This window comes from Myotis yumanensis, unplaced genomic scaffold, assembly GCF_028538775.1.
Source record: "Myotis yumanensis isolate MYYU_CA2020_CCGP unplaced genomic scaffold, mMyoYum1.0.hap1 SCAF_8, whole genome shotgun sequence".
In the NCBI taxonomy this organism is placed as follows: domain Eukaryota; kingdom Metazoa; phylum Chordata; class Mammalia; order Chiroptera; family Vespertilionidae; genus Myotis; species Myotis yumanensis.
Window position 1 is genome coordinate 46,754,489 of NW_027223759.1, and position 23,158 is coordinate 46,777,646.

At 35.3% G+C, this 23,158-nt stretch overlaps 1 protein-coding gene and 1 pseudogene across 1 annotated transcript in view; one reads left to right on the forward strand and one right to left on the reverse strand.

Annotated features, from left to right (window-relative positions):
• UBR3 (ubiquitin protein ligase E3 component n-recognin 3) overlaps positions 1 to 23,158 on the reverse strand; it is a 159,799-nt gene that overhangs the window by 96,326 nt on the left and 40,315 nt on the right. The window contains exons 7-10 of the mRNA XM_070422781.1: positions 20,810 to 20,940; positions 19,423 to 19,651; positions 11,522 to 11,701; positions 10,810 to 10,943 (exon numbers count right to left, since the gene is read on the reverse strand). Coding sequence (XP_070278882.1) covers positions 10,810 to 10,943; positions 11,522 to 11,701; positions 19,423 to 19,651; positions 20,810 to 20,940 — 674 coding nt within the window. The remainder of the gene's footprint in view (positions 1 to 10,809; positions 10,944 to 11,521; positions 11,702 to 19,422; positions 19,652 to 20,809; positions 20,941 to 23,158) is intronic.
• On the forward strand, positions 190 to 9,045 carry LOC139015422 (kanadaptin-like; annotated as a pseudogene).

A 23,158-nucleotide genomic window follows, 5' to 3' on the forward strand; every position in this document is an offset into this window, starting at 1 on the left:
ATAGATTTATATAATATAAACCAGGTTCCATTTCAAGACATCCCAAAAATATTATAAATTCTCTAATCTTATTGTTTAACAGGTACAGAGTTTCTTTTGGGGGATGATAAAATGTTTTGGAAATGGATAGTGATCATGCTTGCACAACATTGTAAATGTACTTCATGTCACTGAATTAGGCACTTAAAAATGGTTAAAGAGGTAAAATTTATGATATATATATTTTACTACAATAAAAAAACAACAAAAATAAAAAGGGAAGAATATATAACTACTATAAGTAACCTATAAATATATTTGTTTGCAACAGAATTTAGAAGAAAAAAGTATAAGTATGTGTCACTAATGCTTTATGGAGAAATGAATCCAGTGAAATAGGCATCTATTAAGTTAAATGGAAAAATAAATGATGATAGCCTTTGCAAAAATAAAGTGGGCTAAGAATTTGAATAGATATTTACATGAGAAGATGTTCAGCATTATCAGTCATTAGAAAAATACAAATCAAAACCACAGTAAGATACCATCCATATAAACTAGGATAGCGATAATTTTAAAATGTAAAATAAAAAATATTGGCAATGATAGAAACTGAAACTCTCATACATTGTTGGTGGGAATGTAAAATGCCCAAGAGAATTAAAAGCATATATATTTACACAAAAACTTGTATACAAATGTTTACAGAAGCAATATTCATAGTAGCCACACACAAAAAAGAATCAATTCAAGAATGGACAAGTAAAATTTATGTGATGGAATACTATTCAGCCATAAAAAGAAATGAAGTACTGATTAATATATGCTGTAACACAGCTGAACCATGAAAACATTACCAAGTGAAAGAAGCCAGACACAAAAGGCCAAATATTGTATGATTCCATTTATATGAAATGTCCAGATAAACAAATTCAGGCAGAAGGGAGATAGGGTTTCCAGGGGATGAGAAGAGGTTGAAATTGGAAGGTATGAAGCAGGGAGGGGAAGGTGATAAAAATGTTCTGGAATTAGTAGTAATGGTTGCACAACTTTGTAAATATACTATAAACTACTGAACTGTACACTTTAAAAAGGTTAAAATGGAGAATTTTATGTTATGTGAATTTTAAATATATATGTAAATATCTTTTTACATATGTAAATTACTCTGGGCCTCTAAAGAAAGCTAAGTTTCACATTCATTGTTGACTTCTCCTTCATCCTGCTCAGTCTCCATGTCCTGTTAATTCTTCCTTGATATTATTATCTCATAAGTTCACTCCTATTTCCACCTATTTCTGCTACGATCCAAACCAAGTATCAGTTATCTAGTTTCCTTGCTGATAGGCACTCTGTTGTAATCTATCCCATTTATAAATATTTATCTTTATAAAAATACTAGAGGCCCAGTGCACAAATTCGTGCACCTGTGGGGTCCCTCGGCCTGGCCTGTGCCCTCTCCCATTCCAGGACATCGGACTGCCAGTTTTGAGGATTGGCCGAAACCGGCAGTCCAATGTCCCCTGAGGGATGTAGTAGTGCCCGAAGCAGCCCATCCCAGCCCCGCTGTGCCTGCCACTGCCACTGCTTGGTAATGCTGCCTGGGAGGCTTCTGGCTGAGCTGTGCTCCCACTGTGGGAGTGTACTGACCACCAGGGGGCAGCTCCTGCATTCAGCATCTTCTCCCTGGTGGTCAGTGCGCATCATAGCAACCGGTCGACTAGTTGTTCTGTCGTTCGGTTGTTTAGGCTTTTATATAGAGATATTATTTTAAAGCACATTCTGTTTCCCATCTCTCACAGGAAAAAATATAATGGCACTTATAAATTACAATAAATAATGTCATAACCAAACTAACTGGTAGATAATTCATGACTAAAGAAACTTTAAAAACCAAATGTTCTCCTATTTTATCAAGGATTTGGACAAAAGAGTACCATTATTCCTTCTCAACACTAATGTAAACTGACACAATCCCTTTGGAGAATAATTTAAAAAGTGGGTATCAAGACTCTTTTAAAAAATGGGCAGTTTATTCCATTTCTAAATATAGCATATTTAATAATCTGTTCAGATAATCTCTCTCCCATCTCCTCACCACTAACACACCCACTCAAAAAAAATTTAGTATGCATGCTAACTACTTGTTAGTTTCTCATCTTTGGCAAATTACTTAAATTGTATGAGTCTCCGTTTCTCATTTGTAAAAATGGGAATTAATACTACTTACTTCCTAGTACTGTTATGAAGTAGCAAATGAAATAATGTATGTAAAATGCTCTGTGTCAAAAAATAAATAAATAAAATGCTCTGTGTCATAGTCTAGCACTACTTCTGACTACACTTCTAAGCAGTTAAGTGTCCCAGAGACAAGGCCAGACACTTCTGTCAAGTATGCAGTAACCCAAAGTTGCCACTAGGTGGAGATTTTATAGCTTGTTTGTTCTGTTCAAAAAGCAAAAATTAATAATATTCTAGAAATGAGCCATTCTTTATCCATTCTATCTGTTATTAAATAATCTAGTACTACTGTTTTAACTAGCTCTTACCATTTTCAACAACCAAACAGAATTCAGGGCAATCATACAAAGTAAGCTATCAGGTGAAGTTCCCGTTTTGATTGCTAATCTTTTAGTTTTCAATTTTCTAATTAGAAAATATAAACACAAAGAAATAGCTCCCCCCCCCTTAAATAATAGTCTTTCTTCTAGTTTACATTTCTAAAACCTGACAACACTGCTGCTAAAGACATTCTTGCTTAAGAGACAATTATAATAAAGCGGTAAAGAGCACTGATTGTAAAATCCGATGAATTTGTTTCAAACTCAGCTTTCACTTGTAGTTTTGTGAACTTGGACAAGTTATTTAACCTATGAAAGAAAGGGATGATACTATTTACTTCATTAGAGATGGTATGTGGATTAAGTAAGAATATAACCTCAAGAATACAGTGTAAAGAACAATGTCTGGCAAACTGTAAGTGCTCAAGAGATCATCTTATCTAAGACCAAGACACTACTGTCTCAGATACTACCAGGACAATATGAACTTGCTTTCTCTCTGTTCTCTCACTTTACAGATTAAGGGAACCGTAACACATTGCAATCCTGGCCTTCAGAGCTAAAAATAAATAAAAATAAACTACTGCCCGGTAGGCGTGGCTCAGTGGTTGAGCATCAACCTATAAACCAGGAGGCTACAGTTCAATTCCTGGTCAGGGCACATGCCCGGGTTGTAGGATCAATCCCCAGTGTGGGGCATGCAGGAGGCAGCCGATTAATCATTCTCTCTCATCACTGATGTATCTATCTCTCTCTCCCTTTCCCTTCCTCTCTGAAGTAAATAACTTAAAATATATAAATTACTGCCTGGAAACAATGATTTCTCATTATTATGTAACCTCAGCTTCATAATCCAAAGTCATCCTCAAAACTGTTGGCACCTCCTAAAATAATGTCTTTTTATTATCAACATCGTATCAATCCTCCCTCCTAAATCACTGTCTTCTGTTGGCTTACATGACACTGAATTCTTCTGATTTTTCTCATTCCCTCCATATCCAAATGTTAGTTGTTTCTTCAGGGTCCATTGCTCTTCTCTTCCTACTTTATCTCATCCCATTGCCAATGATAAATATCATCTATATGCCCAAGGGTCTAAAATTTATAACCTTAGTCCAGACTCCTCCTCTGAGCACAAAACTCATATAGCCATCTATTCTAGCTCATTCTACCTCATATATTCCAGCTGCCTATTCACTATTTCCACTTGGATGTTTCATAGGCATCTCAAACTTAGCACATCTAAAACTAACTCTAATCTTTTTAAACCTACTTTTTCTATCAATCTTTTCTATTTCTGTACCTAGTTACCCAAAAGTCTTTCTCTCTCACTCATCAACAACATACAATCCATCACTAAGCCTATTGATTCTATCTCCAAAATACATCTTCAATATCTAAAGGGCATCTTGAATATACCTTGAATTTTAAAGCTGAATGTCCTATCTAGACTATTATCACAGCATCTTAATTGGTTTATTTGCTTCTAGTCCTGATGCTCTCCACATCCCCCTCAATCAGTCTTCCCAAAACTACAATGATCTTTTAAGTATATATCTGATCAGATCAAACCTCTGTTTAAAAATCTTCACTGGCTTCTCCTTAAAATTAAATCTAAGATTCATTAACATGATCTATAAGGAACAGCTTTAATAATCTGATCCCTGCCACTCTCTAACTCCATGTTCTACTCTGTCGCTCTAGCCACAAATTCCTTAAAAGGACCAATCACTGGAGGCAGGCTATTCCAGTCTATCTCTCCTACTACCCCGATAACCCCAGTTTTATTGTTCACATAGCTGGTACCTACATAATCTTTCTTCAGAAAGACCTTCACAGATCCTCACATCTAATCAGTCTGAGATCCTACCATCACAGCAATCTGTTATTATTCTATAGAGTACTTAGAGAAGTTTACAAAGTAAAGCTACTTGTTTATTTACTTAATGTCTATCTCCCCTATTAGACTGCTCCATGAGAGAAAGAACCAAGTCTACTTTTTCAACATCAAAAACCCAAGAATCTAGATACTCTCTAGCACAGAATAGCATTCAATAAACATTTTGAATGAACAAACAAATCACATATTATATGACAGTTTATAATAAAGTATATAAAGATTAACAAGGTAATACATATAAATCTAACTGAAAAAACTTAAATGAGCAGATTACATATAAGTTGAGTCTTATAAGTAGAATTTTTGAAGAGCTAACACTACTGGTTCTTCACAATCATTAGAATCACTGCTGAGATCCTACTGCACATCAATTAAATCTAAATCTCTGACAGTGGGGCTTAGGCACATGTAATTTTAAAGCTTCCCATGTGATTTTCATGGAAAAGAAGCACTGGACTAAGCAGAGAGGATGAAAGAGCATATGCCAAAAAAGGGACTAGCTTAGAAAAAAGCATAGAAGTCGAGAAAGAACAATGCAGGTGGCGACCCACAGTGGCTCCTATTCTTGGGGGCCCAGCCTGGGCTCCCCCCTTACCAAGAGCTGCCATTAGGCAGACCCAACCATGGCCCCCTACAGACTACAAACCTGAAGGGCAGCAAGATCCTTTGCACCCATAACTTGAAAGGGAACAGTTATTGCCTTTTCGGGAGGTTGTCTAGCTGCAACATGTGCAAGGAACACCCTTCAGTGTCTGGGTACCACGCTGTGCTATAGCCTGGGGTGTCCAGCCCCGATGGAGAATGCAATGGCTATGGGCCTAATTCCTACCTCTATGACCTGGGAAGCACCCACGGCACCTTTCTCAACAAGACTTACATCCCACCCCACACCGATTGTCAGCTCCAAGTCGGACATGTTCTTCATTTCTGTGCAGCACTTGGCTCTTTCTTTTCAGGGACCAGAGGAAGACCGAGAGATAGAATCCGAGTTGACAGTAACACAATTGAAGGAATTGGGCAAGAAGCAACAAATGATGTTTGAAAAGATAAAGGGAAAAACTCAAATGAAGATGAGGAAAGGGATACCACTAAAAGGAAGAGAAATACTAGTAGTCAAGATGAAATGGGGTGCACTTGGGGAATAGGAAAAGATGCTGTAGATCAGGAGGCTGAAGAGAACCCCATTGTTACAGAATTTCAGCAGGAAAGGCTGAATATATTTTTTATTGATTTCAGAGAGCAAGGAGAGGGAGAGGGAGAGAGAGATAGAAACATCAATGATGAAAGAGAATCATTGATCAGTTGCCTCCTGCACGCCCCACACTGGAGATCGAGCCTGCAACCCGGGCATGTGCCCCTGACTGGAATTGTACCTGGGACCCTTCAGTCCACAGGCTGATGCTCTATCCACTAAGCCAAACCGGCTAGGGCAAGGCAGGCCTTTTATACAAAGGATCCAAAAAAGATTCTCCAAAGGTTTATTTTTGACAGAGAAATAGAATATGAATTTGATAAACAGGGACACAGCACTTGGCTCTACAGGGTTAGATTACCTGTGGATGATTCCACTGGAAAACAATTGGTGTCTGAGGCTATACACTCGGGGAAGAAAAAAGAAGCAATGATCCAGTGCTCACTGGAAGCCTGTCCAATCCTCGATACTTTGGGATTTCTGAGGCAGGAGACAGTGTCTCACAAAAGGAAAGTGAAGAACTGAGAAGAGGAAGACTTTTATGACAATGATGATGACATATTTCTTGATTGGACTGGCCTGGTTGAAAAGAAGCTTCTAGACTAAATGAAGAAGGCTGGGAAGATTTGATGAGAAGCCAGAGACCTTTGAATCATTGGTTGCAAAGTTGAATGATGCTGAAAAAGAACTCTGAAATTTCTGAGAGACTGAAAGCCTCAAGCAAAGCTCTATCAGAGTCACTGCCTCAGGACTCTTTAGATGCGTTCATGTCTTAAATGAACAGGGAATGCACTGGATGATGTGTCCTGGAAGAAACTTCACCTGAGAACTTTTGAACTGAGGAAAGAACAACAGAGACTTAAAGGATTGACAAAAACTGTAAAGCCAGCAGAGATTCTGGAACTAAAAAGGACTAAAAGTCAGACTATAGATGCTGAAAAATAAGCTAAAAAGTTTACATCTTCCTTTCTTTGGTGTCATGAAAGAAGAACACAAATTCGAATTAAAAACTGGAACAGTAGGAAAGATACCCCCTAAGCGTCCTGAACTCTCTCCAATTCTAATGAGAATGAAGGCTGAGCCTAAATTAGAATAAGAGGGGAAAGAGGAGAAAGAAAAGGAGGATCAGAAAGAAAGTAAAACTGCCATTATTCACAGATGATATGATATTGTACATATAAAACCCTAAAGATTCCACACAAAAACTGCTAGATTTAATAAATGAATTTGGAAATATAGCAGGATATAAAATTAACATCCAGAAATCAATATTTTTATACACCAATAATGGACTCACAGAAGGAGAAATTTTTTAAAAATCCCAGTTACCATTGCAACAAAAAATTAAGATTAACTTAACTAAGGAGGTAAAAGACCTGTACTCAGAAAACTATAAGACATTGAAAAGAGATAGAGGAAGATATAAACAAGTGGAAGAATATACCTTGTTCATAGATTGATGGAATTAACATCATTAAAATGTCCATACTACCCAAAGCATTCTATGGGTTCAATGCAATCCCTATTAAAATACCAACAGCATATTTCACAGATCTAGAACAAATAGTCAAAAAATTTATATGGAACCAAAAAAAAAAAAAACAACACAAATAGCCACAACAAACTTAGCTACTGTAATCAAAACAGCCTGGTACTGGCACAAGAACAGATCAATGAATCAGAACAGAGAACCCAGAAATCAACTCAAGCAATTATTCTCAATTAATATTTGACAATGGAGGCTAAGGCATACAATGGAGTAAAGAAAGTCTCTTCAATAAATGGTCTTGGGAAAATTGGACAGGTGCATGCAAAAAAATGAAACTAGACCACCGGCTTATACAATACACAAGAATAAACTCAAAATGAATAAAAGACTTATATGTAAGTTGTGAAACCATAAAAATCCTAGAAGAAACCATAGGCAGCAAAATCTCAGACATCTCCCATGACAATATGTTTTACAGATACATCTCCTAGGGCAAGGGAAACAAAGGAGAAAATAACCAAATGGAACTACATCGAAATATAAAGCTTCTCCACAGCAAAAGAAACCATCAACAAAATGAAAAGGGAGCCCACTGTATGGGAGAATATATTTGCCCATGATATATCTGATAAGGGATTAATTTCCAAAATATATAAGGAACTCATACAACTTAACAAAAGGAAGAGAAATAATCCAATTAAAAATTTGGCAAAGCACCTCGCCTAAGTGGACAAGAGATATGAAAAAAATGCTTAAGATCACTAAACATCAGAAAGATGCAAATTAAAACAACTATGAGATATCACCTCACAGCTGTCAGAATGGCTACCATCAACAAATCAACAACTGACAAGTGCTGGCAAGGACGTGGAGAAAAGGGAACCCTAGTACACTGCTGATGAGAATGCAGACTGGTGCAGCCACTGTGGAGTTCCTCAAAAAATTAAATATGGAACTGCTATTTGACCAGTGATCCCACTTCAAGTAGAATATCCCTCTCAGAAAGAATATCTGAACCCCTATGTTCACAGCAGCCCAATTTATAATAGTTAAGATCTGGAAACTGTCCAAATGCCCACCAGTATATGAGCGAATAAAAAAATTGTGGTATATCTATACCATGGAATACTACACAGCTGAAAAAAGGATTTGTTACATTTTGAAATAGCATGGAGGGACCTAGAGAGTATTATGCTAAGCAAAATATGTCAGTCAGATAAAGTATCACATGGTCTCACTCATATGTGGAATCTAATAAACAAAATAAATGGATGAACAAAATAGATCCAGAGACACTGAAGCATGGAACAGACTGATGAATCTCAGAGGGAAGGCAGGGGTGGGTTGGTGGGCAGGTGGGGAGAGATTAACCAAAGAACATATAATGCATATATGCATAACACATGGACACAGACAATAGTGTGGTGATGGCCTTCAGGGGTGGGTCCTGGGTGGAGGGGGTCAATGGGGAAAACTAGGGACATCTGTAATACTTTCAACAATAAAGATAAAAATTTTTTAAAAAAGGAAGGATCGGGGAGGAAAAAATATAACTGGAGGCTGGAAGCAGTAAACTACATCAGGAGAGAGGGTCAGAGGAAGCAGTGCAGAAAACGAACCCTCCCACAGATCTCACATGTTTTAAAGAAACAAAACAGCATGGAAACATGTTTCTACTCAGCCAAATGGAATAGAATAAAGATTATCAAGAGATTGGTGAAACAGCTGCATGATGTGAAGAACTCTCAACATCAAAGAATGAATATGAGGAAAACGGAGATGAATTGAAGAAAAAGAAAGCTCCGGTCCAGGTAAACTTCTACCAACACTTTCCTCCAAATTCCCAGACTACTATGTGTGGGTCCCACCTCAAGGTCAAAGTGGAGATGACGGAACCCATCTTAATAACAAGTATGGCTACTGATTACTTCAGAATCCTAAAGGAAAACCTTGTGGACCATGTGATATGGGACATTTAAAATAACATATCAAGCTCAACGGCCAGAGAAGATGTTCAGAAGATCATTTATAAAATTTGGTGACTGTCCTTTTCTTTTATACTGAATTTGGCTTCCTGAATTTATCTATCCATCTGATTCTCTTGAATTTGGTATTTATGTTTAAAAGTGTTTGTAAAAAGGAACCATACATTTTGAGAATTAGTAAAGTAAGAGGCATGACTGTTAAATTTTTTAAAAAGAACATTGCATGCTGAGGAATGGTAATCCAATGAAGGCAAGTAGGTAGGAAGGTGAATTAAGAGAAACAAGTTGAGGGCAAATTGTGTAGAATCTTAAATGCCTCTATAGAAAACTCAAACATTATCCTGGAGACAGATGAGAAGTTGAGTAATTTTTAAGCAGAGAAGAGATATCCACAGAACTTAGAAAAGTAACTTAAGTATTGGGATGGAATACAAAAAGAAGAATCAAAGGCAGAAAAACAATTTAAGAAATTGCCTTAACAACCCAGATTTTTTAAATATACAGAAATAAATTAAGAGAGGAAAGAAGTGGGAGGGAGATATTTCTGGAATGGAAAAGAGAATTCATGGCATCTTATACAGGTTAAACAAGGCTGGTACAGCAATGGGAGAAGGTTTCTATACTAGCTAATCGCATCACTTAAGATACCATTAAGTAACATAAAGAACGCAGTATGAACAGATGATTTTAGAAGTTAGTTAGGGACCTGAGAAAACACGTACCTAATAAGGAAATCTATCTACATGAGTAGCCAGAGCTGTTGGAAATTTGAACCTAGCAGGACAGCAATCAAGTTGTGAGTCATCTGCATTTAGAAAATAGCTGAAGTCATGAGAGAAAATATAAATCTGCTTAAAGAAACGTATACACTTAAAGAGTATATGGAAGAGAGCCTCATAATAACCCTGTGAAGAAGTTCAGGCTTTGCTGTCCTTCATTTTGCTTTTTTAAAAATAAGGATAAAGACTGAGACTGCGAAGTTCAAGTAGTTTAATATGAGCAGGCCAAGTCACCTAAGTAGAAAGAGGCAGTACCCAACCGGAATCCAGAGTTTCAAACTATTTCTACTATAAAATCTTGTCCAGCATGCTTATTGGTACAGGTATGCAGGCTGGACTTCCTGGTATCCATAAAGCAAAATTTTAGTCAAGTTCTTAGTTTAAGGATTGGGAAATTCCATGTTTCTGGATTATCCAAGGATTCTGGAGTCCCATCAAACCAATACTTCAAAATACAAAAGTAAAATAGGTGTTTGTATAGAAAGACATAAATACACACAATTACAAATAAGCATTTTCTTATCCAATTAAAAGAATTTATGTTGCTGCTATGTTACCTTTAGATTTTGTTTATAAACAACTGGAATTTGTATAAAATGGAATCTTAAAAGTGTAAACTTTATTGATAACTATCCTCATCCCTTGAAAGACAAGACAAATCAGGCAACTAACTGATAATGGGTAAAATGAAACAATAAAGATGAGTGCAGAGATTTATATTCACAACAAGGGAAGGCTGGAAAGATTTGATAATATAAATGAAGTCCAGCCTGTCTATGAAAAATAGTTACTTTCTCAAGTCAGCTTTCATAGAGGTGAGTTCAGAACTAAACATTGCAACCTTATTATACATATGTATACAAATAAATGTTTTCACATCTTTTTTCTTAATTATTATAAAGGTATTTATAGAAATTAACATACCCTCACTTTACAATGTGATAAAAGCCCCCACATTGGCTGTGCACATGCCTCAAGTTCAGCAGCAAAGGCAGCATAGTAGGTCTGAGACTCAAATTCCACATGCTCATTTAGTTCTCGCTTGTTTAAGTTCATACCTTACAAAAATTAAAACAGATATAAGCCTTATTAATGAAAATAATATTTCCTATTAAAAATCAAATAAAATACTTCCTAGTACCAAACATATTCTAATATACACACAAATAGCAATATGTATAGACATAAGTAAATTATTAAAAATATAACAATCTAGTCCTTTCGGAATTCTTTACAAACTAGATTTTCTTATAAATACTTTGCAAATTGTCTCTTATATAACATAATTGAATGTATTAAATTAAAAAGTCAAAATTATTTTAATTGATGCTAGTTGAAATTTTTATGAAAGCATTATGAATCTTCTTAGAGAATAGAAACCTCCAGAATAATGGTTTAAAATACTAAAAAAATTACATTCTTATTCTCCTGTTTCCTTTTTAATATTTTGACATTTTTATAACTCTGATGTATCTTCGTGAATACTTTATTAAAGTATTTACAAATATCAATTAATTAAAATGAGACACTTCACATGTAAACAAATAATGTGCTATTATCTTTTAATTAGTAGTTGATAGCTCCGCATTAGGCATTTGGTAAACTAAAGAAATTAACAAAAAAATAAAATTCATACCTTGAAAGAAAGATACAAAGTTCATCCATGTAACTAACAGACCATGGTCCTCCAAAAATTTCTTAGCCACACTTTGATGAGAAAGAATATTAATAAAATCACTGACAAGAGGCCAATAAGTGTTATTCTTCAGTAACGCTTCTCCACAGTTCACTACCACATGTAAACTATTTTCTTCATCTAAAACAAACACACACAGCCCAAAAATAAGTTTAAAAAAAAAACTTTACAAGGATACAGATTATATACTTTAGATTCAGAGACACCTAAATTCAAACCAAGTTTTCCATTTAATATCTATATGGCTTTAAATATGTTAGACTCTGAATCAATTTCCACATCTGTAAAATGGAAAAAGACATTATCTTAAGGGAATTAAATGAAATGTTAACATAATACTTAGCACATTATAATAATGTTTACCATTATGTCCAACATATTATATGATACTGAGTTAACTATGTTTATAAAACCACTAGAAGCCCGTTGCACAAAGATTCGCGCAATAGGCCTTCCTTCCCCCGGCTGCTGGCACTGGTTTTTCTCCAGCACCTGGGACCCAGGCCTTTGTTCCAGCCGGAGCGGAGAAGCCAAGCCTCGAGGAGTCTCGAGGCTTGGCTTCTCCACTGCGGCCACAGCAAGGCTTAGCTTCTCCGCTGTGGCCCGCAGCGAGGCTTGGCTTCTCTGCTGCAGCCAAGCCTCTTTAGTTTTCAGTCTTCAGTCTTCACTCTGGCTGGAGCCTACAGTCTTCGCTCCACGCCTGTGAATGCAAATTAACCACCATCTTTGTTGGGTTAATTTACATACTCATCTGATTGGCTGGTGGGCATAGCAGAGTGACACCAATTTGCATGTTTCTCTTTTATTAGTGTAGATATTATTTTCTTGATTCCAATGACATAATGCAATATTTCAGTCCAAATCAATAAAGATTTTTATTCCTAGATTAATCTCATCCTTCTTAGCTATCAAATCTGTGATTTAAACTATATATTTACTTTCTACTCAAAGAATATGTAAATACAATTTCTTAGCAAAAACAGTATTTCAAAAATGAAAGAACAGAAAACACACAAAAACTTAAGCCTTAAAAAAGTCCTCAAAAACATTTTTTACAGTTTCAGTTTTTAAATCTTTTTTTGTTGATTTGAGAGAGAGAAAAGGAAGAAAGGAGGGAAGCAGACAGAGACATCAATTTGTTGTTCCACTTACTTATGCATTCATTGGTTGCTTTTTGTATGTGCCCAGACCAGAGATTGAACCCACAACCTTCGCATATTGGAATGATGCTATAACCAACTGATCTACTAGGCCAGGGCAAAATCCTCAAAATGTAAATACATTGCTGGAGAGAGGGTATGCTTATATAAAATTTTTTTTTTTTTTTTTTTTTTTTTTTACAAAATCTTTACTAATAGAAGTTATCACATAAATGCATTAGCTCCTTAACCAATTCCAATTAAACTGATTCACTGGACAAACAAGCCCCCCAATCCCACTGTAAAATACCCTAATAGCCATAATTTACAGAATGGTTGGTATAAAAGCCTAGTGTAAGAGCCAAGTATGTATATGCTTATCCAGAGTCAGTTTTCGTTTCTGTTCATATAAATTGTTGTTTTTATTATAATTAGAAAATTTAAATTAAAAGTATATAAACTGATGAAATATGAAAGCATAGAGAGAAACATTACAAAAACTGGATCATAAGCTTTTAAAAGACAATAAAGGTGCCTGAGAAAATGCTAAAATATCCTGGAGGGAAAAAATCATAAAAGCCTAGAAAGATTTTTAGACATAGTGAAGCCACTAAGATCTAATGTTCCTATTCTACTTTAAGGAAACTGAAACTGAAAATCACAGATGATGCAATACAGATGTGATATATATAAAAAAGACAAAGAACTCAGTCAAGCAAACCATACCCTAAAAATGCTTTGCCCAAAATTAAGACTGGAAAATGAGCATGCATTTCTGTGTTTTAGGTTAAATGCATTATTTAAGATAATGTATCTTTTTGTTGTTAATCTTCAACCGAGGATATTTTTCCATTGATTTTTTTTTTTCTTTGTTTGAGAGAGTGGAAGGGAGAGGGAAAGACAGAGAGAGAGAAACACCAATGGGAGAAGACACATCAATTGGTTGCCTCCCAGACTGGGATGGGGGATCAAGCCTGCAACCAAGAAACATGCCCCTGACCAGAATCGAACCCAGGACCCTTCAGTCCAAGGGCCGACACTCTATCCACTGAGCCAAACTGGCCAAAGCAGTATGTATCATTTTTAATGATTCTTCACTGTAACCAACTTTTTTAACTAACCACCTACTGTCAAACTCGTAAGTGAGGAGGGCTTCTACTGAACCTCTTAATTTCCATACATTAAATTTGGGTTTCAGTCTATGAAATTATTTTTCCAACTCTTGATGTTTAATATAAATACTTGCTTTCTTTTAGCAAGATTGATATCTGTTTTAATTTTTGCAAGGTATGAATTTAAACAAGTAAGAACTAAATGAGCATGTGGAATTTGAGTCTCAACTATGATGCCTTTGCTGCTGAACTTGAGGCAAGTAAGGGGACTCTATTCACACTGAAATTTAACTATATGTAAGAACAGGACCCACAAAGTTAAGTATACTCTCTTTTAGTGCTTCTCAACAGGATGAGAGAGGGTATAACTGAATGAGGAAGAGAGAGTAAGGGACTTTCTATAAATAACCCACACCTGAAATTCAGAAAAGCCCTCTGACTGACAACTACTGCCACTGTAGTTGTGAGCCATTGATATTGATGGGAGAGTGCTTAGGGACGCTGGGATTTTAAAAATATATATACTTAAACACTGATCACTGTTCTATTTCATTAAAAATAGAGATAAATAAGCAAAATATAATTACTCAAAATCACTATTTTTCTTGACACTACTTTAAATATTAATCTTATGAAAAACACCTTAGAATCTTTAATAAAATAAAATGATTAGTACTTCTATTTTTACCTGCGTACTTTCATCACTAGAGAGTAATGATTCAATGTTAAATGAGAGTCAATCATCAACAATTATTTATTGAGTACCTACTGAGGACCAGGTAGTCTATTAAGCTCTGAGATTAAAGTGGTAAATAAACCGACTTATATAGTTTCACCCAGCCAGTATGGTTCAGTGGTTGAGCATCGACCTACGAACCAGGAAGTCACAGTTAGATTCTCAGTCAGGGCACATGCCTGGGCTGCGGGCTAGATCCCCAATAGTGGGTGTCCAAGAGGCAGCCGATGAATGATTCTCATCATTGATGTTTCTATCTCTTTCTCCCTCTCCCTTCCTCTCTGAAATCAAAAAAAATATTTAAAATTTTATTTTAAAAAAAGACTTATATAGTCTCTCTTTTCAATGAGATTAAGATCTAAGAAGACAGTGGGTATGATAGAGACTATAACAAGAAAAGTACAGGACATCATAAGAACAAATAAAACTAGTCTACAATTCAGGAAGACTCTCCTGAGGAAGAGATATTTAAACTGAGAAATACAGAATAAAATAGGAATTAGAGATTAGCCAAAGAAATTAGAGATGGAGAAGGAAATGGTGTTCTAAGTAGGCAAAGCTGTAAAAAATAAATAAAAAAGAGGCCCAGCTGGTATGGGTCAGTGGTTGAGCATTGACCTATGAACCAGGAGGGCATGGTTAGATTCCCAGTCCGGGCACATGCCCGGGTTGTAGGCTTGGTCCCCAGTGTGGGGCATGCAGGAGACAACCGATCAATGATTCTCTCTCATCACTGATATTTATATCTCTCTCCCACTCCCTTCCTCTCTCAAATCAATAAAAAATATTTTTTTAAGATAAAATCACCGAGACAAAGAATGCAAAGAATAGGTGGCAGAAATGAGGCTAGAGATCCTTATAAATCAGCTTCAGGAGTTTGAAGTTCATGTAAAGAGAATTGCAAGCCACTGGAAGGTGACAAGGTGGTAAGAAAGGGGACATGATGTGTAGCGTGGAGAGTGACTAAAGAATGGCGGTGATAACTAGTGGTAGTGGCCTAGAGATGACTATTGTTTGAACTATGGTGGTGACATGAAGATGCATAGACAAAGAGAAGTGGCTATTTTAAGATGTTTAGACTATATTACCAAGTCGCTATATATCACCAAGGAGCAACAAGAACTCAGAAATGACTCCTAGGTTTTTAGGTTAGGCAGCTGTGTAGATGATTATGCAGTGGTACCAAAACATAAATTTGTGTACTCATACACACACACATGTACACATATATACATACATGCACATACAAGATAACAGAAATGAAGCAGGCTTGATAGAGAGATATTGAGTTTTTGGTGTGGACATATTGTGTTTGAGTTGCTTATAGACACTGAAAGAATCTAATTCAATAAAGTTTGATATGAAGGACAGAAGATCAAACTGAGCTTTCTAGCAACTACAGATATTCCTGTTGTTATGCAACACCTGGTTTTAAGTCCCATTTTACCCAGACTGATTTAAAAGGCAAACTGTAAAATTTCAGGAATTTGAAGTTATGAATTATGTTTGGGACAGCACAGTGGTATGGTGTAGATATGAATACAACAAAATAAAAATGTAATGTAGGGGTCACTAGCAGATGCTCTTCCCTTTTTTAAAAATCTTTTTTAAATGTTTATTTATTGATTGATTTTAGAGAAAGGACAGAAAAGAAAGAGAGAATCATTGATGTGCCCTGTCCAGAAATCAAACCCAAAACTTTGGTGTATTGGGATGACACTCTAACCAACTGAACCACCAGCCAAGGCAAGGCTTTTCCTGTTTTTTAAAAATATATCTTTTTATTGACTTTTAGAGAGAGAGGGAGAAAGAGAAATATCAACGTGAAAGGGAGACATTGATCAGCTGCCTCCTGCACACCCTGCCCTGGAATCAAACCAGCAACATTTCAGTGCACAAAATGGCGCCACACCAGCCAGGGTGAGGCTTTTTCCTTTAAATCTTCAGCTATTGTTGTGGTCATTGAATTCTCATTGTGTCAGCTCCTGTATTTACTAATAGTACAGACAAAACTTCCAATTTATGCAAAGGTTAGATGGAGACTGTTAAAAAAAACTTAAAAAGTACAGAGATCCTGTTGTAACATCTGTGGCTAGTTATATTTAATATATTTAAGGCTCATTCCAATACTACTCATGCAAAAATGAGAATAACTTATGATGCTTTTATAAAACCAATAAATATGTACTATGAAATGCTATACTATTTTTAAAAGTAGAAAAAACAGCATAGCAGCTAAAGATAATTTTAGACCTGGGCTTAGAAATAATGTAATTTACTAGAAAAAATACATTTGTATCTAAGATCTTAGAAAAGTTACCTATAGCTATTTAGCTTCTAGAACATTCAACTTGTACAAGAATTTCCAGGACAGACCAATTTCCAGCACTAGAAGGGAAGCATATATAGAAAAGAAATAAGACCATGCAATATGATTTCACAAAATATGGGGAAAATGAGAAGAGCAGAGATATCAGGACCAAGTGCCAAGAAACACCAACATCAATATGACAAGTAGAAAAGAGTACTGGGCCACAAAAAGAGCAGAAAATCAAGTGTGGAACGCTACTGAAAATCAAACAAGATAAGGTCCAAAGAGTGGCCACTGATTTCTTCATCATGTCCATTGGTGGGGAACATCTGGCCCATGGAAGTCATTTGGTCTGGCCCTGCCAAGGCATGAGTGGTGAGTTAATTAAATGTTCAACCAAATATAGCAGGCTAATTTTTAAGTTGATAATGTTGCATGGCCCAAGAACTATATTATAAATATCCAAATGGCCCTTGGCAGAAAAAAGATTCCCCACCCCTGATGTAGGCCATAGAAAGGACTACAATGTAATGTATCACATAAACTGGAACTCTTTTGAGACCAAAAGAGATTGTATTAATAACTATATCAGAACAACGGGCATAATTTGGGGCTGTTTGGGGAACATAGGACATGTGGCCACTGGAGTCGTTGACAATTTTAGAAAGAACAACAGAATGATGGAAGCAGACACTAGATTGAGGTGAGTTATTGAGTGATTAGAGATAACGAAACAAATTCAAAAACTCTCTCTGGAAAGTTGCCTATGGGGAAAAAATGGGAGGCAGACACATATACAAATATTCTTCTTCCCAAATATTCTTCTTTGTAGACCAAATAAAACCATATCATGTAAGCACAGCAGAATCCTTTAGTCAACAAAATAGACTCCAGATTCTTTTCGAAAGAGCAGATACTTCTAAATTTAAAAAGTTTTCTTATTTATAAATTAAAAATACTATTTTTTAAAAGGCCTTTTCAAAAATAAAAGAAAGAGCAATATGTATAGTAGTTAAATCTCTGAGAAATAAAAGGTCGTCTTACATGAAGATAGAAAAACTATAACACAAAGTGGATTTTAAACTTTCCTTTAAAGAAGTGAAGAGGTATATTGCTTTATGTATAAAATGTATTATTCTCCCACTATACCTACAATGGGAAAACAGTCCCACAGTGGGCAAAAGTATGAGTTTTGAAGTGAAACACCCAGCTGTACAACTTTACAATACTATAAACTATTGATTTAACTCCCTAAGCCATAATTGCCTCATCTATAAAATGGAGAAAGCAATATCTATAATACATATAAAGTACTGAGAAAAGAGCATAGCATACAATGACTGCTCAAAAAATAGTAGCTATCATAATTATTAGCTAGCTATCATTACACATAAAGCATGTGCCCTGCACTGAGCATATATCAATTTTCAGGCTATGGTATCACATCTGAAAACAGTCAATAGGAGCTGATATGCAGAAGGAGGCAACATTGGAACAAAGCAAGTCTCAACTACAGAAAATGGGAAGGTCCTAAAATTTAATCTGAAGTACTGGTTGTTGTTATTTTAAAGGTATCTCCAGGTGCCAACAAGAGAAGACACAGTCTTATCAATGTTGGCCTGGCTGTGTCATGGTGAAGAACAAAGATTCTGAATCAGAGGATATGAATTCTGAATCTTGGCTCTGTCATTTACTAGCTGTATACTCTATGGCAAATGAACTAACTTCACTACGCCTCAATTTACTCATCTTTAAAGTGGGGATAGTAACAATGTCAATCTCAGAGAGTTGTTCATAAGTTTAATTAAAACAACATACAAATAGTATTCACACAGTGCCTAATACATAGCAAACATTCACATAATATACATTATTACAGGGAGGTAAAGTCAAGATGAAAGACTTCAGAGAAATGAGAACGTGATAAGGTCCTAGAAATATACGGCAATTTGAGGAGTATCGACCATATAGTGGGCACAAAATAAGAAAATCAAAGATCTCACTATGGCAGCACAGAAAAGTCAAGATTTATTCAACTTTTACATTATAAAAAGTATAGGTATAGTAAAATGTCTGATAGTAAAAAATTTATGATAAAAAAAGGAACATATCTAATTAGGAAATGTTTAAATTATAATAAAGCCACATGATATTAATACCTGCAACCATTAAAACACATATTCTTGACATGTACACTATGGTAACATATTTTTAAGTATGTATGTATATATACATATAAATATATTATCATCATACAAAATGGCAGAAAATATCCCAAAATGTTAACAAGTTATTTGTGAATAACAAAACTACAGGTGATTTTAGGAGGCCAATGCCTTATCCATTAGGTGACTGGGACTTCTAAACTACAGGTGATTTTAAAGTTTTGTTTTAAATGTTACTGAAAATTTTCCAAAAATTTCTTTTACAAATATGTACTATTTTATAATATTTTGAAAGCTATTTTTAAACACACAAGGAGGTTTTAAGAGTAGGTATACACAGTATACTAATAAAACTAGTGAAAATAATTCTGAGTTTACCTTGTAGCTCACTTTTAATAAGGCAACTTTCCATCATGTATAATAGCACAGTGACCATAATATCCAGCAGCTGACATTCTTCTGTTACCTGTCTTGCCAGCTCCTCATTGCTGAACAACTGAACACTAATATGAACAATTCTGTTAGACATCGTGTCTGATTCATGACTTTTCTTCAGTGTTTTCATAATGAAAGCATAATGCTGAACAAAAGTTTTTGTAAAAGCAACCTGTAAATGTTTTAAATAGAAGAAAAAAACACATTAGTTTGACTTTTAAAACACATTTTCCAATATATTACATTAACCATATTAAAGTATTATTAGTTTGTGATGATGTCCAAGATCACTGAAAAAACAATTTCAATGATGACAGTAGTCTTAAGTCATATTTCCCCATGTTTTGAAACATCAGCAAAATATTTTGATGGTTAAAAAAATTTAATAGGCATTTTAAATTATTAAAATTTTAAAGCAACTACAAATACCATAGTTTAAAATACAAATTCTCACTATGCTCATAAGTAAATCAATTTATTGTCAAAATATTTCTCTTTGTTCTGTGCTACCTACTTTAAAAACAAAATCTAAAGTCTCAGCTAAAAACTATCACAGGTTTCATATAACAAGTGAGTCAATGTGATTACTCCAAAAGAAATATCTTCTCCTATTTGTTCAGAAAGACCACTAATCTGACTAAATATTCTTTCTGTGTAACATGTACATTTATTTCCTCTGTTATTTTCCTAAGCAGTTATAACGTCACCAAACAATGGCATTATTAAAGTGTTACTCCTAAAGAGGCCTTATTTCCTAAGCCATAAAAAGAACTACAGCATGATTCACTTTCTTTTTCATACACTAGGCTATGTCACTTTGCAATAACTATAAAGTGGTAACAGGTGAGTCCAGACACTCTGGGACTAGAGACTTCATCTACCTACATGAGTACATTAGTCAATAACTGTTCTGTATTTAACTTTATGGCAGGCAGCTACTAATTCCATGTTTTCCCATACCTAACCCCACAATCTAAATTCAATTGCCCCCATTACACATACTCATAGCATCTGTACCTCTCCTTCGAAGAATTTGTAACAACATATTTATTTGAGCAATTGTTTTTATGTTTGTCACCCAGCATTCCTTTGGATCAAGTTCCATGCAGAAAGGCAACCCTTAGGAATTCTGTTTAACAGTGGTGCTTTGCCACAGATCTTTGATACTATGCTTCTTCTGCAGACCCTATGTTCTTTCACAGTGTTAATCAGTCCTCAGAGCTACAACACAATAAGCCACAGCTGAGAAATATATTTTTAAAATTTAGTAGAGAAAGGGCAAAGAATAGGGAGCAAAGTTCAGAAAGGAAGGGGGGGGGAATGTATATACCTTATACTCTTGATCTGGAAGCATATTGAGTAAGAAAGTTACCATCTTCTGGGGGAATTCGTATTTTATAGTCCAAAACAATAGTTCTTCTAGGAAACTTTTATGTTTCAAAACATCCATTATGGATTGATCTGTGTTAAAAAAAAAAAAGTTTATCGTCTAATGATTTAAGTTTCTCATTTCATTTAAACCTTACTATCATTAATAACCCATCAACCCCAAACACCTAAATGTATCTAAACATTAAGGATACCTTTTCAATAATTCAATGATAATATTTACAAATCAAGCTAGATTTCTATAATCTCCACAGTTTATAAATAATAAGATACTAACCCCTATGTTTTAAGATAAAGCAGTTACTTAAAAAATAATTACTTATCCTTAAACATAAACCATTTACCTAAAATTTCTACTAAGATTAATCTTACAAGAACAATATTCACGATACCTATTTTAAAACAGTAATAATTATCAATGGAACAAAATAGAGAGCCCAGCTATAAAACCATATGCATATGAACAGATACCTTTCAACAAAGGAGACAGAAACATACAATGGAGTAAAGATAATCTCTTCAATAAATGGTGCTGGGAAAATTGGAAAACCAAATGCAAATGAATGAAACTGGATTACAGTTTGTCCCCATGTACAAAAATTAGTTCAAAATGGACCAAAGACCTAAATATAAGATCTGAAAAATAAGTTACATAGAAGAAAACATAGGTATAAAACTTAATGGACCTTAGTAGTAGAGAACACTTTATGAACTTAATTCCAAGGGCAGGAAAAGTAAAGGCAAAAATAAATGAAAGGGACGACTAGTCTATCAAACTATAAAGCTTCTGCACAGCAAAAGAAACTGACAAAACAGAGAGGCAGCAAACCAGATGGGAGATACTTGCAAACAGTAGTTCCGACAAAGGTTTAATTTCTAATATATATAAAAAACTCATAAAATTCAACACCAAGCAAACAAACAACCCAATCAAAAAGTGGGCAGAGGGCCCGGTCAACGTGGCTCATTAATAGAGCATCAACCTATGAACCAGGAGGTCACAGTTTGATTCCCGTTCAGGGCACATGCCCGGGTTGCAGGCTCGATCCCCAGTGTGGGGCATGTAGGAGGCAGCCAATCAATGATTCTCTCTCATCATTGATGTTTCTCTCTCCTTCTCCCTTCCCCATCCCCCTCTTCCTCCCTGAAATCAATATATATACGTGTGTGTGTGTGTGTGTTTTTGTTGTTTTTGTTTTGTTTTTTCTTAAGTGAACAGAGGACCTGAAAATACACCTCTCCCAAGAAGGCATACAAACTGCCAACAGATATATGAAAAGATGTTCAACCTCACTGCCAATTAGGGAAATGCAAATCAAAACTACAATGAGATACCACCTCACACCTGTTAGAGTGGCCATTATCACCAAGACAAACAATAACAAGTGTTGGAGAGGTTGTGGAAAAAGGGAATCCTCATTCACTGCTGGTGGGAATGGTACAATCACTATGGAAAGCAGTCTGGTGATTCCTCAAAAAATTAAGAATAGAGCTACCATACGATCCAGCAATCCCTCTTCTGGGTATATACCCGAAAAACTCAAAATCATGTATTCACAAAGATATATGCACCTCTATGTTCATTGTAGCATTATTTACGGTGGCCATGACATGGAAACAACCAAAGTGTCCTGCCATAGAGGACTGGATAAAGATGTGGTACATATACACAATGGAATACTACTCAGCCATAAGAAAGGATGAAATAGCACCATTTGCAACAACATGGATGGACCCTGAGAACATTATGCTAAGTGAAATAAGTCAGTCAGAAAAAGCTAAGAACTCTATGATTTCACTTATATGTGGGGTACAAAAATGAAACTTATGAATACAAACAGCAGTGCAGTGATTGCCAGAGGGAAGGGGGTGGGGGAAGCATGGGTCCTAATATATGGTGACAGGAGAAGATTTGACTTTGGATGGTGGGCACATGGTGTAAAATACAGATATTGTAACATAGAAACCCACACCTGAAACCTATATGTACGTTCATGTTGACCAATGTCACCCCAATAAATTTAAATTAATTAACTAATTAGATGATAATAATGGTTTTAAGCTAAAAACATACTATTAAGGACATAAAGTCCAAATCTACATTTTTTAATTTTTTAAAAAAGAGGGGAAATCTTTACAAATTCAATAATTTATTTCTTCAAAATTATCCTTCATAAAAGAAATACTAATTTCACCAGAAAGAATAATTACTAATGCACTGCTTACCATAGTATGCAGAAGCATTTACTTTTTTCTAGTAAAAATATGCCAGGCAAAGTATAAAGAGTGC